This window comes from Lycorma delicatula, chromosome 1, assembly GCF_047948215.1.
Source record: "Lycorma delicatula isolate Av1 chromosome 1, ASM4794821v1, whole genome shotgun sequence".
NCBI classification, from domain to species: domain Eukaryota; kingdom Metazoa; phylum Arthropoda; class Insecta; order Hemiptera; family Fulgoridae; genus Lycorma; species Lycorma delicatula.
The window spans coordinates 273,635,717-273,650,829 of record NC_134455.1 but is presented as its reverse complement, the minus strand read 5'-3'; the positions used below and the strand labels follow the sequence as shown (position 1 = coordinate 273,650,829).

Sequence of the window (15,113 nt, the reverse complement as noted above, 5' to 3'; positions counted from 1 at the left end):
TGTGGAGAGTTCTCCGTAAACGTTTATTATGCAAACCGTACCATCTTCAATTAATCCAGTGTCTTTCTGATAGAGATAAAACACGTAGGCTCGATTTTTGTTTACAGTTACAAGAAAATATGTTGTTAGATGAAGGTTTTCTAAACAAGATAATTTTCAGCGATGAAGCTACTTTCTATTAGCGGTAAAGTAAACCGTCATAACGTGCGAGTTTGGGAAACTGAAAACCCAGATGCTTATGTGGAACACATTCGCGATTATTATTAAAGTAAACGTTTTTTGTGCGATCTCTCGTGAGGCAGTGTGTGTACCGTTCTTTTTTTATGGAAACGACAGTAACCGGCATGATATACCTGGATATGTTACAATTATGGCTTATGCCTAAGCTACTCCACGATTTCATTTTCCAGCAAGATGGTTGTCCTGCCCATTTTCATAACGAGGTTCGACAGTACCTTAACACAACATTACCTCGGCGCTGGATAGGACGTGCGTCTGAAGAAGACCAACACATTGTGCTGTGGCCACCAAGATCACCAGACCTCGCGCCATGTGATTTCTTTCTCTGGGGTTACGTGAAAGATAAGGTGTTTATCCCACCAATGCCGAACGATATCGCTGAGCTAAAGGATCGCATAATCAATGCAATCAACTCTATCGAAAATGACATGTTAGAACGAGTTTGGCAAGAGCTACACTTTCGTGTTGATGTGTGCCGTGTCACCAGAGGAGCACATATTGAACATTTATAGAATTTAACAAAAACTGTTTGAGTTCCTGTATAATCTCGTACAACTTTCATTTAGGTAAGTGAAATACTTTTTTTGTACTGAATTTTTGTAACTCCTAAGAACATTATGAAACGCCCTGTATTAATTAGCCACCGTCTTAATAGCTTTAAGAAAGTATTTAGCTTCCTACTCGTCTTTATATCATTAGGAAGTATGTTATACAATCTAGGAGCAGTACTTGAAAAGAACTTGATATAACTCGTCTTTATTTGCTCTGGGGACATATACATTCCTTTTACTTCTAAGTTCGTATTCGGTTAGCATACTTTCTCTATGAACACTTCTTATAAAGAAAATTTTCATTACTTTGTAAACATATAAATAACCTATAAACATATAATACGTTAACAGTATAACGTTGTGATTATAAACATATATTACGTTATAAACATATAATTTAACGTAGCGGTAAAATAGACAATTCCTTAAATATTGGCAAAGAATGATCTGTAGTTCTTTTTTTACTTATCATTCTAATGAATCTTTTCTGGATTTTGATTATGGAATCTAAATTTGTAACATAAGTTCCTCCCCAACAGCTGTGCCGTAGTCTAGTCGACTATGCACAATAGCAAAATAAACACGTCGTTCGACCTCACTACATTCTACGCAATCGGATTTATTTATCACATATTTTATACATTTATATTTTATCGTAAGTGGCAATTTTATTTTTTCCTTAAGCAGAAGTTGATATACAAAGTTTTTTCAATGCCAATATCATCATATAATGATTTGAAAACCATAACCGTAGTGCGTCCAAATCTGATTGCATGTCCTCAGCCACTTCTATCCAGGTGTTGCGAACATACAAGGCAGTATCATCTGCAAACGCATATACATTACCTTTAAGCAGGGCCGAACAGACACTATTTACATACATTATGAATAGTATGGCTCCCAATACGGATCCTTGTGGGACTCCATACTGTATCCCAGCAAAATTACTTAAACACCCTTTTATTCTCAAGCACTGTTTCTTGTTGATCAGGTAGCTCTCAAACCAGTCAAATGAAATACTTCTAATACCACACATCCACAGAATGCATAAGACATAGTGGTCTACACAATCAAAAGCTTTTGTTATGTCTAAAAATAGACTGCTCACACATTTCTTATCATTTATCCCCTGAAATACTTAGCAAAATTTAAGAGTGCCTTTTCAGTACTGCTCCCGGCCATGAATCCATTGGTTTTTACTAAAAAAAGTTTTATTGAGGTACGATATTAATCTATTCTTCATAGATTTTAGAGAAAATAGAGAGTAGGGATATTGGTCTATATTGAGTAACAGAGTTTTGATATTTGTTGTTGTACAGAGTTTTGAGAGTTGTTTTTGAGATTTTTGATAATATTTTCAATCGCATCATTAAGGACAGGCTCAACGACATTGATGACACTTCACATTTTATATTTGCTAGGTCATTATTTGTATCATTACAACCTTCATTTAATTGTTTATGTAAGTCACTTACAACATTTATGAAATAATCGTTAAATATGTGAGCTACTTGAAATGGTTCAGAGATATTTTTATTATTTAGTTCAATAACTTTATCTTTTCTCTTTTGACTAGTTACGGAATTAATTACTTCCCACTCCTTTTTAGAATTTCCTTATCTTTCAAACATGTTATCATAGTATTTTTGTTTAGCTGATGTAATCTTAAGTTTATTCCTGTATGTTTTATAATGTTTAATTAAATGTAAGTTATTAGGGTGCACTATTGTTTTTTTGTATAATGAATTGCATATGGATATTTCACACAGTTTATCTGTTATCCATGGTTTTAATTTTTTGAATTGCTTACCCTGTATGACTAATTGTAATTTAGATTCGTTTATAACTTCAATAAATTTTTTTATGAAAATATCAAAAGCTGCTGACGCATCGCTATGCATATAAACATCCCGTCAGTCTACTTTAGCGATAAGGGAAATGAATTTATGATAATCAATTTTAATAGCATTCATATTATTCTCATTTTTAATAGTATTGGAATGCGTCACATTACAGATATGCGATATCCCGACGCCTACAAGACTATGATCTATTAAGAAGTATGAGGGAAAGTTCTTTGATATTATATAGACTCAAATTAAATAAAAGTCGATTATTACAATCTAACTTGTTAAAATTTGTTTAACTGTGATTAATCTTTTTCGGTGTTAAGGGTGATATGTGAAGATCGCTCTTTCGCAACCCCCATGGGTTCAAAAGTTGTGAGGGTTAGAAAGAGAAAAGCAAAGATGTCTGAAGAAGCTACAGCGAAGGCAAAAATCACTGATGGAAAAGTTTACAGAGATACTTGCATCAGTGGCAACCTGGAAGAGGCCTAGCTTATGACTATATGTAATCAGTGTCTGAGGGTCAGTAAATCAATGGCCTCCTGTAAAGTTAATCATAGTTACCTACAGAAGGGGTGGTTTGGCAACTGTAATCATCAAAAAGTGGGTGTCATCCTCCTAGGAGTCTGGATTTAGGAGATTTCCCAAAACTTAGACAGCAGACCATCTCTAAAAAAACATAGTAATGCTGTCTACCATGGAGTTGATTTCCTTCATGTTCGTGTCTGAAATCTTTAGGAGAGTTGCAGCCTCTCATAAAGTATTCACCATCTCCAACAGGCTTTAATTTCAGTAGCTCCGGTGAGTGGTTTTAAGGATATTTTTGTGTCTTTATAACTGATGTGTGGTTACACTCTTAGCAACACAACAAAGGATCTCAGATTCTGATCAACCATTACAATTAATGTATCTTAGGGCCTAGAATAGCTATGCTTCGATTAGAGTTTTCTTCCATGTGTCATACTTGTATGGCTATGAAAATTAAACATGATATGCAATTGGTATGTGGAGTTAAAGTTTGCTTTGAATACCAATTTGTTTGATATTCCTCAATCATGATTGTATTCAAGTTCTTATTTTCTCTACAAGGTTATTATTATTAGTAATGTGTTACAATGCTACTATATTATTATTGTGTGAAACAAGATCTTGTTTCTCCCTCTTGTAAAATTTTCAACTTTTTATTGTATTTCTACTCATGGAACATTTTACACTGCCCAGTGGATGTAGCAGGCCAAAATTAAACTCTACAGTTTTGGAATAAAATAATTTTCTTTTACATATTGGCGTGTACCTCGAAGTTAAGACATCTGTAAACAACTAAGACAATATTATGTTATTTCATCCGAGGTTAATATTTTGTTTCAAATGTGGCCCAGGAGCTGTGACAAGAATTAGATACCACCACTAACCTACATTATTTCACTATGAGGTCAAGTCAAATTAGGCTTGAATGCAATTCAAGATTTTTAGGCTTGTAACCAAGATTACAGACAAAAGTCTAGCTAAATCATATTTTAAAAATAAAAATGGTATCTATCTATTCCTGATAATGTAGTCAAAGACAAAGATAGAAAACATTGGTGACAACAAAAAAACTGGACAAGGTATTCCTGACCATTGACATTTGACGTGAATAACTTTTCTCTAAAATAAACCTCTGTCCAGTTGGGTTCCTAAAAAGAAGAAGTTAAAAAAGGACTAAGCTGAATTTCTCAAGCAGAATTAAACATAAAACAATAATTGACACTAACCAATTTCTTTTCTTTTTTATGAATTATTCACCACATAAGCGTGCCAAAAATATCACCCTTGATAAGGATTTAAACCTGAAATCTTCCATGTAAGGCTGAAAAGTAACCACTCTGAAATTAAAGTTTAATGTATTTCCCATTAAACTTATTCTAAAATACTCTTCTATTATTATATGTTTGATCTTTACATAAAATTTAATATTATTTGTAAATAAGGAAGCAGTTGATCTTACTGTATTATGACAGTAAATTTAATGAATAATACACTTAACACTGATGGTCAGAATGATTATTAATGATCATTCAGATCTCTTAGAATTAGAAGTTTAATACGATTAGCAAAGGATTATCCATTCACTTGATAGCTAAAAAACTATACACATGAATTTTAAACTCACTTTTATGATGTGTAAATGTTTCACTTCAGAATTTATAAAATATTTTTACAATAGTTTTAATATCATAGAATATGTAATCTTGGTTTTACCATGGTTTTCATGGGATTAGTAGTGTCTCAAAGAGCAGCTATGTTTTTTTATAAACACTTGTTTAAAGTGATTTAGAATTGAGTAGCTTATTTCCAAAACCTACTATTTTAGTAAATTGTTTAGGAAAGGCAAAAACTAGGACAAAATTTTCTATGATTTGATTTTAAAATTCCTTTTTTTAAATATTACATAAAAAATAACTTTATATGTTTCTCTAAAATTTATTAAAATGCTATTTAAACATGATTTCCTATTGCTAATTTAGTTATAAAATAGCATATTTTTTAAATAAACTTTAAGAGTAGTACGTTTTGGAAAAAATAAATATTTCTCAGTATTTACATAGGGGTCATGTTGAACTTACTTTAATAAAAGACACCCATAATACACCACATAATAAAATATAATAAAAGAGGAAAACTTGACTACAGTTCTAAGTATAACACATGAACCTAACATTAAAATTTAAAAAAAAAGTGAATTTTAACTTTTTAGTCCAGTTTACTAAATGAGATCCTCATTGACAATTTCAGTGTTGCATTGCTTTTCATTTTGATAACCACCTGAAGGCAAAACATGTTTGTAAATATCATGGCTAGTGCTAACAGAACTATATGTGCTTCTGAAAGTAACAGTATTAGTTGATGGATCAGAAAGTTCAAGAACTCTTGCCTCGGTTATCTTAAAACACTTGTCAGTTTTCAAAAATCAGTCAAATGCACTTTTCCAGTTTACAAAGTTAAGATTAGAAGTTATAAACAATGTTCTTATGTGGAAAACAATGTACAATTGTATTGCTCTTGAAATAAAATGGTGTCTACTTTTTGCAGTTTTCTCTCTACCAGACCAAATGCTTGATCTGCAGGCATGTATGAATGACAGGATAAACAACTCCAACTGTAGATTTTTTTGTTGGCATTATCATGTAATAGCAAGGGCACAATAGTTCTTGTTCTGCCTGACACACGAATCTGAAAAAAATCTAATTTTTCTTATGTTGTTTAAATGCTCATTAAGAATGTTGTTCAGAAAATGATTCAAACGGGTTATTATCTCGTTACAACCTCTTTTGTACTTGGTTAACGAACATCCCCTTTCATTACAGTTTTTTGACTGTTGAATGAATAACAACTATACCAAAAGTATAATACCACAGTTGGCAAGCACAGAAAGCTTGGCCAATGTTTGTCTTTGGCAAAGTTTTATTTTGCATCAGATCGAAATTAATGTTTACAGTCCCCTCTGGTAACAAATCCAACTCACAGAAAAACCTTTTTGCTTGCATATTGTGAAGATTGTAGGAAATAACTAGGTTTTTTCTGGATTACTCTCAGCTTTTCACAGAGTTCTCAGTCTAAAACATTCACTGCAGGTGTCTGTTTTTATTGTACCAAAACTGAAATCTAAAAACTGTACAGTAAAGTGAATATTTATGAAAATCTTCAGTTAGGTTATTTTTTTTAAAAGAAATTCCTTGTACATCGCAGTGATTGTTAACTTGGCTGGGAGGTGCTTTCGACCAGGAGATTTTAAACACCCATAGTGACTTTCCTGACATCTGGATGTAGTTTTTTTTATTGATTCTTTCTGGCCTACACCATCATTTGTTGTTCTTGCTTCTACTCTTTTTTTCCATAATCTTGCAGAATAAGTTTGGCTGCATGTTCCTCCTTTGATCTGCTACCAATCAAAATTGTCAGAAAAGATTTCTTGCAAACTCTGATAGGGCCAGTTTACGTGCAAATAAAATACTTAGTACTCAAAGGGCAGACCCTTTAAAGATCTAGTTTAGAACGCTTAGTAATTATTATTTTTTTATTTCTTTGAATGTCCAGCCTTATTTTCCCAGCAACTTGTAAAGCCCAATACTTAATATGAGACATTTCACAAGTATTTCATTTACCTTGCAAAAGCGTGTTTGTTTATGAACACATGATACTTACCAGCCTTTATTTTTCTTATTTCATTTTAGTTTTTTGCCACTGTTATTTGTTCAACTCCCGCTTTCGAAGCTTTCCCTTTTCAACTTCTTGTGAGAACTCACCAAACTCCTCACAGTCTATACTGTCACTTTCCATCTTGATAAAAAATAAAAATAACTGCATTTAAACAAAATGTAGTAAATAAAATTACATTGAAGTCGGATAGTTTAAAGAAAACTCAGAACACTGTTAAAACTTCTACATAAAAACTACATTGCCGAATAGCATCAGAATCACCACTACTAATGAAAACTAACATAACCTATAACTTTTACAGCTGCTTAGTATTACCAACTTTAATAATAATATAGTTCAACCTTAATAAATCTTGAAAAATCAAAGTAAACAATGTATAAATTAATTAATAATATTACAATTAGTTTTATGCAGAAAATAGAGATTTTTCTAAAAAAAGTTTTAAATAATAAAACATAATATAACTCTTCTTGAAGAAATAGGTTTTCTTATATCGTAAGCCACACTCTCCTTGTAGAGTAGCTGGTTTTAGAATCATTCGTAGACTCAGTATTACGTACTATAGCAAATAGCTTATTCTGGAACTTAACTCAGTATGTTTTGGAAAAAATACTCGTTTTGGGAAATCATAAACAGATGGTTTTGGTAACAAAGTCAACAATTTTTTTAGTTTCTATAGGAAATAGCTGATTTAGGGGGGATAACATGACACATTGTTGAAATCGCCTCCTAAAATAATACAAGTATAAATTGATAAGTAAAAAACTATATTTTTTTAAAAATAGCTAGTTTTGGAAATGAGCTGCTCGATACATTACGGGTTTAATCAATGAAAAAAAAAAGATTTAATTAATATTTTTTAAGTTTACATAAAAGCCATTGATTAAAATTAGCGTACGCTCACACCCACATTATGTTAGTTTATAGTAAGTATATAACCCTAATTATACGTAGAACCGTTCAGTTTTCAATTTACTGTTACAGTTAAATAATGTTTTTTCCGTGAAGAGGTTATAGATCGTGGTATATATAATGTTGAATTTGCATTTCTGTATAATTTCAATTGTTTATTTTCGCTAAATTCTTTTTTTACAACTTCACAAACAGCTTTAACTCTATTATATTTATTGCAAGCATCGTTAACCATTACAAGAAATAAAATAAATTACTGAAATAATTTACTTCTTGAGGAACATTATCATACAGGTCAGTCCTTGTTGTAAGTGGGTTTTTACCTTTTAAAGTCACAATTTTATTTTAATTTTTGTTGAACTTTACATAACTAAAGCTTTCATAGAGATGACGATCTGTTATTAGGTGTATGTTAGCCGTACACTAGACAAAATTTTGTTTAAAATTTGACAGTCTAGGAAAAAGATTTGCTGCCAATCTTCTTATGCCCAAAAAATAAATTAAAATTTTTTGCACACACGATACATATAACGAAAAAATTTTTGTTGAAAAATTAAACTCAAAAATTAAAAATTGCCAATTTTGCTGAAATTTAAAGAGCAATTTCTCAAAAAATTATTTTATTTTTAGTATTGACTTTTTTGTATTTCTTTTCCTCAATAATAAATTAACTTTGTTTTCAGCCATAATTTTCAATTGATAATCTCAGAAGTATTTGTTTTAATTATAAATTCTTCAGCCTGTTTGCTAAACTTGCCAAAAAACTTCAGTATAAAATATTTCAATACCATCATTTGTAACCAAATTCAACTTTTCTTTCAACGCTAAACTATGCATCAAATTTGGTTGTACATGCAGACACAAACTTTAAAGGACAAAGTATACAGCATCACAAAAAAAATATTTTACCTAAACATTTTTAGTGCAGAAAGTAAAATAATTCAATATTTTATCTAACCTTGGAAATATGTACATTTTTAATGAATACTTAAATACCATGTTGTGTATGTGATTATCAATTTCAGTATTAATGAATGAACCACCAAATACTAAGGTTGAATTGAAGTCGTCACATGTTGGAGGCCTTTCAACTTTTGATCTATAGAATATCTTTGTTATCATTACCTTTTTAAATTGTAATTTATATGTATAGGATGTTGTAAGGGTGGATTGAAATTTTAACTTAAATCTGTAGATTTAAAAAAAAAAAATTGTGTGTACTCTGAATCAGTGCAGTTTAAAATGACTAAATTAATATAAATTTAAACATACAACCCAAAAATAAACCCGTTTCTGGGTGTAGTAAGCTAATAAAAATTTATAGCAGCTATAGATTAAAAGAAAGTAAAAAAATTTCATAAAAAAACTGAAGTCAGCTAACAGTTGCTATTGTCATTTTTGCAAATATATTTTCATTTATAGAGTTACAGAAACTTTTATGGTAAGAATCAATATTTGAAAATTAATAAGCGTGAGAAATTGCACATTGCCATAGGTGCTGAAGCAGCTGTATCTGTGGATAATATAATTTTAATTCTTGTTGTGGTATTATTAATTACCAAATTTAATTAACAAAATTTTTATTAATTAATATTAATAGATGAGGATGTTTTTTAATAAGACGCCCTCATTTTTTTGCTTTCACTAGCAGATGGAATTATCGTGAATTCCAAAACAGTAAGATCAAATAGTAAAGTTTTCCAATTTATATTATTGATAATAGGAAATTATTGTATGTTCATAATAGACGATATAATTTTAAACTTAAAATTGCAGTAATATATTAATGGAATTAGCATTATCTGAAATAGAGAGCAATTTTATCCTACGTTCATTTTAATGTGAGAAAATCAGCTGTATATTGATGTACTTTTTTATGAGATAAATATCCAACATTCTTATGCAAATGATTAATAAAATTATTGAGTTTGTAAATGACTGTAGTTTGGATACAAATGAAAAATTAAATTTATGGAATTTAAAAAAAATGGTTTTCAACTATAAATGAAAGAAAAATGGAAATTTTCAATTAGAATTGTTTTGACTGTTGGAATTAAGTCCTATTTGCCTAAGAAGAAGTTTGTGTGTATTATCAGGAACTTTAGTATAGAGGGGGTTTCTCATAGTATTCCAGGGATATTGTAGGATTTTACAAAAAGCAATTAAAAAATGTAAACTTTAATAAATGACAGAAAAATTATAAACTCTGATATCAGACTAAATCTATCTTGAATGGGGGTAATTTATGTTACTGGTAGGTGTAATTATGAAAGTTCTAAAATATCTTTAAATTTGTTGACTAATTTTTGATGAATTTACACTTGTGACAGAGGAGATTATTCACATGATAATAATAATTATTATTTATTGTTGATAAATTTTCTATGAATGAAAATTTTACCAATAAAAATATATTTAGTTGGGATAACATCTATTATTGAAAAGTTGTAGTAGGTATCTTTATGTATTTGTAAGTCTAAATAAATAAATAAGTGATCTCTTTCAACCAGTGCAGTAATTTTTATTTGCTGGTGAAATCTGTATGGGGATAAAGGAATAAGATAGAATTAAGAATCATACTAGTAACATACAACAACAGGTTCCAAAGCAATGATCTTTTTTTGTAGCATAGAAAAAACGTAAGTTTGGTTAAGGTTCCAGTATTATAATGCAGCAAAAATTATAAACATTACAACTGATCAGTAGATATATATATATATTTTTTTTTTCATATTAATTTAATAGATGTAATAATTAAATGTAAATACAATTAATTTTTAGATGTCAATACTTGAAAAAAAAAAAAAAAAAAAAAAAAAAAAACTTAAACGGTCACTACTAAACCTGTTGTGTTGAAATTTAAAATGGGATTATATTACTAAAATGTTTTTTCAAATTTCTGTGTTTTGGTTGTAACATATTGCTAACATGTTTTAGTATACTCAATTTAAGTGTGGCACTATCTTTGTAGGTAAGAATTCAGTTAATGCTGAAAATATATTTACGAGTTATAAATGAATACTAACAATGATTATGAATTCAAAGTATTCCTTGTTCGGACTATAACTATGAAATGGGATACATCAAAAGGAAAATAAATGATTTACATTCCAATAAAAGTTAAGACTTTGGTATTTTGTTGTTACTTCACCATTGACTAACATTTCTTAAAAAGGGAAACGTATTGTATGGATTTTTTTTTAATAAGTTGCTTGATGACAAAAAATTAAGAATAGTGAAGTTATTAAAAGTAAAATCAAAACAGAAATAGTTCATTATGAACAAAGCAATTAAAAAATCTAATTGGTTAATGCAAGTTGGAATGTTGTCAGTGAATGTAAGAAAACTAAATTTTACAATGGGCACTGGGAAAGTTTTGCAATACAACTTTATTTTTTATATATTTTCAAAATAATTTCCACCATACATTATGTACTTCTCCATCCTTTGAAACCAGTCGTTAAAGAAACCTTGCCATGCTTTGTTGGAGATCTGGGCACATTCATTGTCCCAAGCCTCAAGGAGATCATCATTGCTCGTAAAATTACTCCCTTTCAGTCAGTTCTTCACCTGGAGGAGCAGCATGAAGTCACATGTAGTGAGGTCAGGACTGTAAGGAGGGTGCTGTAACAGTTTTATACTAGTGCTGGCCAAATACTCAGAGCTAACTTTGGAGCAGTGTACTGGAGCATTGTTATGGTGAAGAAACCATGTGTCCATCCTTGAGTGTGGACACAGGTTCTTGAATTCTTTGACAACTTTAGGAGGCATTCCTCAGTATACCACTTACTTGTACTTGTCTTCTGAGTTTCCACACAACTCACTCTAAAAAATACAGCCAGCATTCTCTTTTTCACTGATCTGGATTTTCGAACAGCCATGGGGATCTCCTCATTTTTGAACACCCATACTTTGTTCTGAGTTGTTGCTGGGATGTCATAATAGTACAGTCAAGTTTCATCACCTGTCACAATACTGTTTACTTAGGGAGATTTCCTATTTTCAAAATTTTTCAGCGTTTCATGGCACCATAAAACACAATGTGCCATCTTTAGACACTGATCAATGTTTAACCCACTTACAGAATTGTCCGGTATTCGGTTTTTGACCACAACAATATCAGTGATTCTTTTTCTTAACGTAGCTAAAAGGCAAATGACACTGAGGCAGTGGCTACAACGGTTGCAGTGCAGGTTGGGGGTTGGGACCTGTTTAAATAAACACTAACTTGTAACCGCCTGTGATGATCTGTTCTATAATATTGCAAAACTTTCCTAGTGCCCTTTATATATTTATATTTGGCTCACAAATAAAAAATAGTAACATCCTGAATCTTTAAAGTAATTTATTTGTTACTTATATTTATTCGTGTTTTTTTCTTTTAATTGATTGGTTGCTTCATTGTAAGTTTTAAATATTATAAATATTTGTAAATATTATTAGTCAATGATTTTTCCTATAAATGTATTGATATACTAAAAGTATACAAATTGGAAAATAATTATGAATAAAATAAATATCGTTAATATTACTAAGTGACTTGCATCAGAATACTGGAAATGTTTTTTGTAAGGACCTTTCAGAGCTATTTGATAGTACTTTCTTCAGTGCTGTTGTTAATGGACTTAGAAAACATTTAAGGGTATCATATTTAATGTATGTTATGATTGTTCTTTTGATGTGTTATTTCTGTCAAATTTTTTGGGCTTGAAAATTTCATATTATTGAGATTAAATTACTACTGCATGCAAGTTATGTAAAACATATCAGAACAAAAGATGGATCAGAGAAAAAAGAATAAAATGCTGAAAATACAAATAAAAGGAAAAATGTATTACAAGCATATGTTTGATTTGCAAGCGGCTCTGCCAACTCTTTGTGGTGATGTTTTATTTTTTATTGCAAGAGAAGATTATCAACCATTAATTTTACAGTTCATGATATTGGGACTTCATAATAATATTGCTTTATTTGGACAGAAGGTTTTGCTCAAGGGGTGCTAATAAAATAGGCACACATTTAATAAATTATCAGAAAAATCTTTGTCAGGGCAAGAATGTGATTCTGAATTCAGAATATTACCCTGGCCAGAGTAAAAACTAGATAATTCCTTTTGCTTTTTTTTATTCATCAAGACATTTCAATGCATTATTATCAATCAGCTACAAATTTTTACAGTCTGAACATGTACAGCATTAAGCGAATCCTAAAGGCTGGTCCAATATTAATACCCCACAGTTACAGTTGTACAATTTACAAAAGATAAAAGGTAACCTTTTATTATAAAGGAGTTATACATTGAAAACATACTTCACATTAAAGACTAAAAAAAAAAAAAATAATGCGATTTGGAGACCACATGACTTCCTTGTACACCTTTAAATTACATATTCACATTTTTTTGCTGCTCTTCATTTAAACTTATTTCAATTGAAAGTGAGATACGATCCTCCAATTTTTTAATAAAGTGGACAATTACACTATTTCTAAAATATTAACATCAAATATCTATACAATTATTTATTCAGCAATCTTACCTGAAATATTAAGAGAATAAAATTCTGTCTTATATCTATCTAATACTATGTTTTTTTAAATTATTATTATTATTATTGATGTAACCATCAACAAAATTAAAACAAAAACGAATAATCAGATGTGGACACTACATGACTTATTTGTATGCCTATTAAATTACATACATATACACATTTTTAAAAAAAATGAAAAGTACATAAAACTTTTTTTTATTAATAACTTATGATATTTTTTTGTTTTTTTGTTATTGAATTATTATTTATGTATATATTTTTTTTTACAATCAGATTAATAATTACTAATTAATCAATATATTTAAATTAAAAAAAAGGAGATGACCTCTGATTTGAATTAATGTGCCTTCCCCTTATAAGATCCAAATATTTCATTAATTAAAATTTCATTTGGCTGTAACTCTGGAACCAATGAAAATAAGTACCACTTATGATACATCATTCAACAGCTCTCAAGGAGGGCTTATTACTGCAGTTAAGAAAAGTCCAAAATCCAATTTTTTTGGATTTTGGGCTTTTTTGGATACTTTTGGTTCAGTCAATTACAATCAAAACCAATGAACCAATGACCAATGGAACCAATGAAAATAAGTACCACTTATGATACATCATTCAACAGCTCTCAAGGAGGGCTTATTACTGCAGTTAAGAAAAGTCCAAAATCCAATTTTTTTGGATTTTGGGCTTTTTTGGATACTTTTGGTTCAGTCAATTACAATCAAAAGGGGAGGTGCACAACTAGATGTTACAACAGTCCTAAATCCAAAATTTCAACATCTTACGTGTAATCGTTTTTGAGTGCGAGATATGTACAAGATAAGTATGTACGTAACCATCAACAAAATTAAAACAAAAACGAATAATCAGATGTGGACACTACATGACTTATTTGTATGCCTATTAAATTACATACATATACACATTTTAAAAAAAAATGAAAAGTACATAAAACTTTTTTTTATTAATAACTTATGATATTTTTTTGTTTTTTTGTTATTGAATTATTATTTATGTATATATTTTTTTTTACAATCAGATTAATAATTACTAATTAATCAATATATTTAAATTAAAAAAAAGGAGATGACCTCTGATTTGAATTAATGTGCCTTCCCCTTATAAGATCCAAATATTTCATTAATTAAAATTTCATTTGGCTGTAACTCTGGAACCAATGAAAATAAGTACCACTTATGATACATCATTCAACAGCTCTCAAGGAGGGCTTATTACTGCAGTTAAGAAAAGTCCAAAATCCAATTTTTTTGGATTTTGGGCTTTTTTGGATACTTTTGGTTCAGTCAATTACAATCAAAAGGGGAGGTGCACAACTAGATGTTACAACAGTCCTAAATCCAAAATTTCAACATCTTACGTGTAATCGTTTTTGAGTGCGAGATATGTACAAGATAAGTATGTACGTATCATACATATATAGCTTGACATACATACATATGTATAGATGTCACGCTGAAACTAGTCAAAATGGATGTCTGTTGAAATCTGAAAGCCAAAATTTTTCGCATCACAATACTTCCTTTATTTACAAGAAAGTAAAAACAGAATCAGCTCAGAAGATGCATAAAAATGAAAGTTATGAAACTGTGAAATCATTGATTATTAATGAGATTAGAATCAAGAAACTAAATTCCAATAAAATATTTTACATATATTTGTAAGAAAATTAATGTTTATGAAACAATTAATGTGAGATAGAATGACATCTAATAGTAAATGAAATTTTAGGAAGAGCTTTTAATAAACCACCTTCAATAACAACTGCAAAGTAAAACAATTTGTTACCTACATGT

The 15,113-nt window shown here is 29.8% G+C and overlaps 1 protein-coding gene across 9 annotated transcripts in view; it reads left to right on the top strand.

The window, feature by feature from the left end:
* The first annotated feature begins 242 nt into the window (after nucleotides 1-242).
* Nucleotides 243-15,113, top strand: part of LOC142331838 (selenocysteine lyase-like) — a 45,968-nt gene continuing 31,097 nt past the window's right edge. For 2 of the 9 annotated variants that reach the window (XM_075377972.1, XM_075377977.1), the window contains exon 1: nucleotides 7,787-8,044. Coding sequence is in view for 1 of the 9 variants with exons in the window: in XM_075377979.1 (XP_075234094.1) it covers nucleotides 7,475-7,483 (9 nt within the window). In the remaining 8 variants the exon portion in view is untranslated. The other 7 variants (XM_075377980.1, XM_075377981.1, XM_075377976.1 and 4 more) reach the window with 6 other exon arrangements.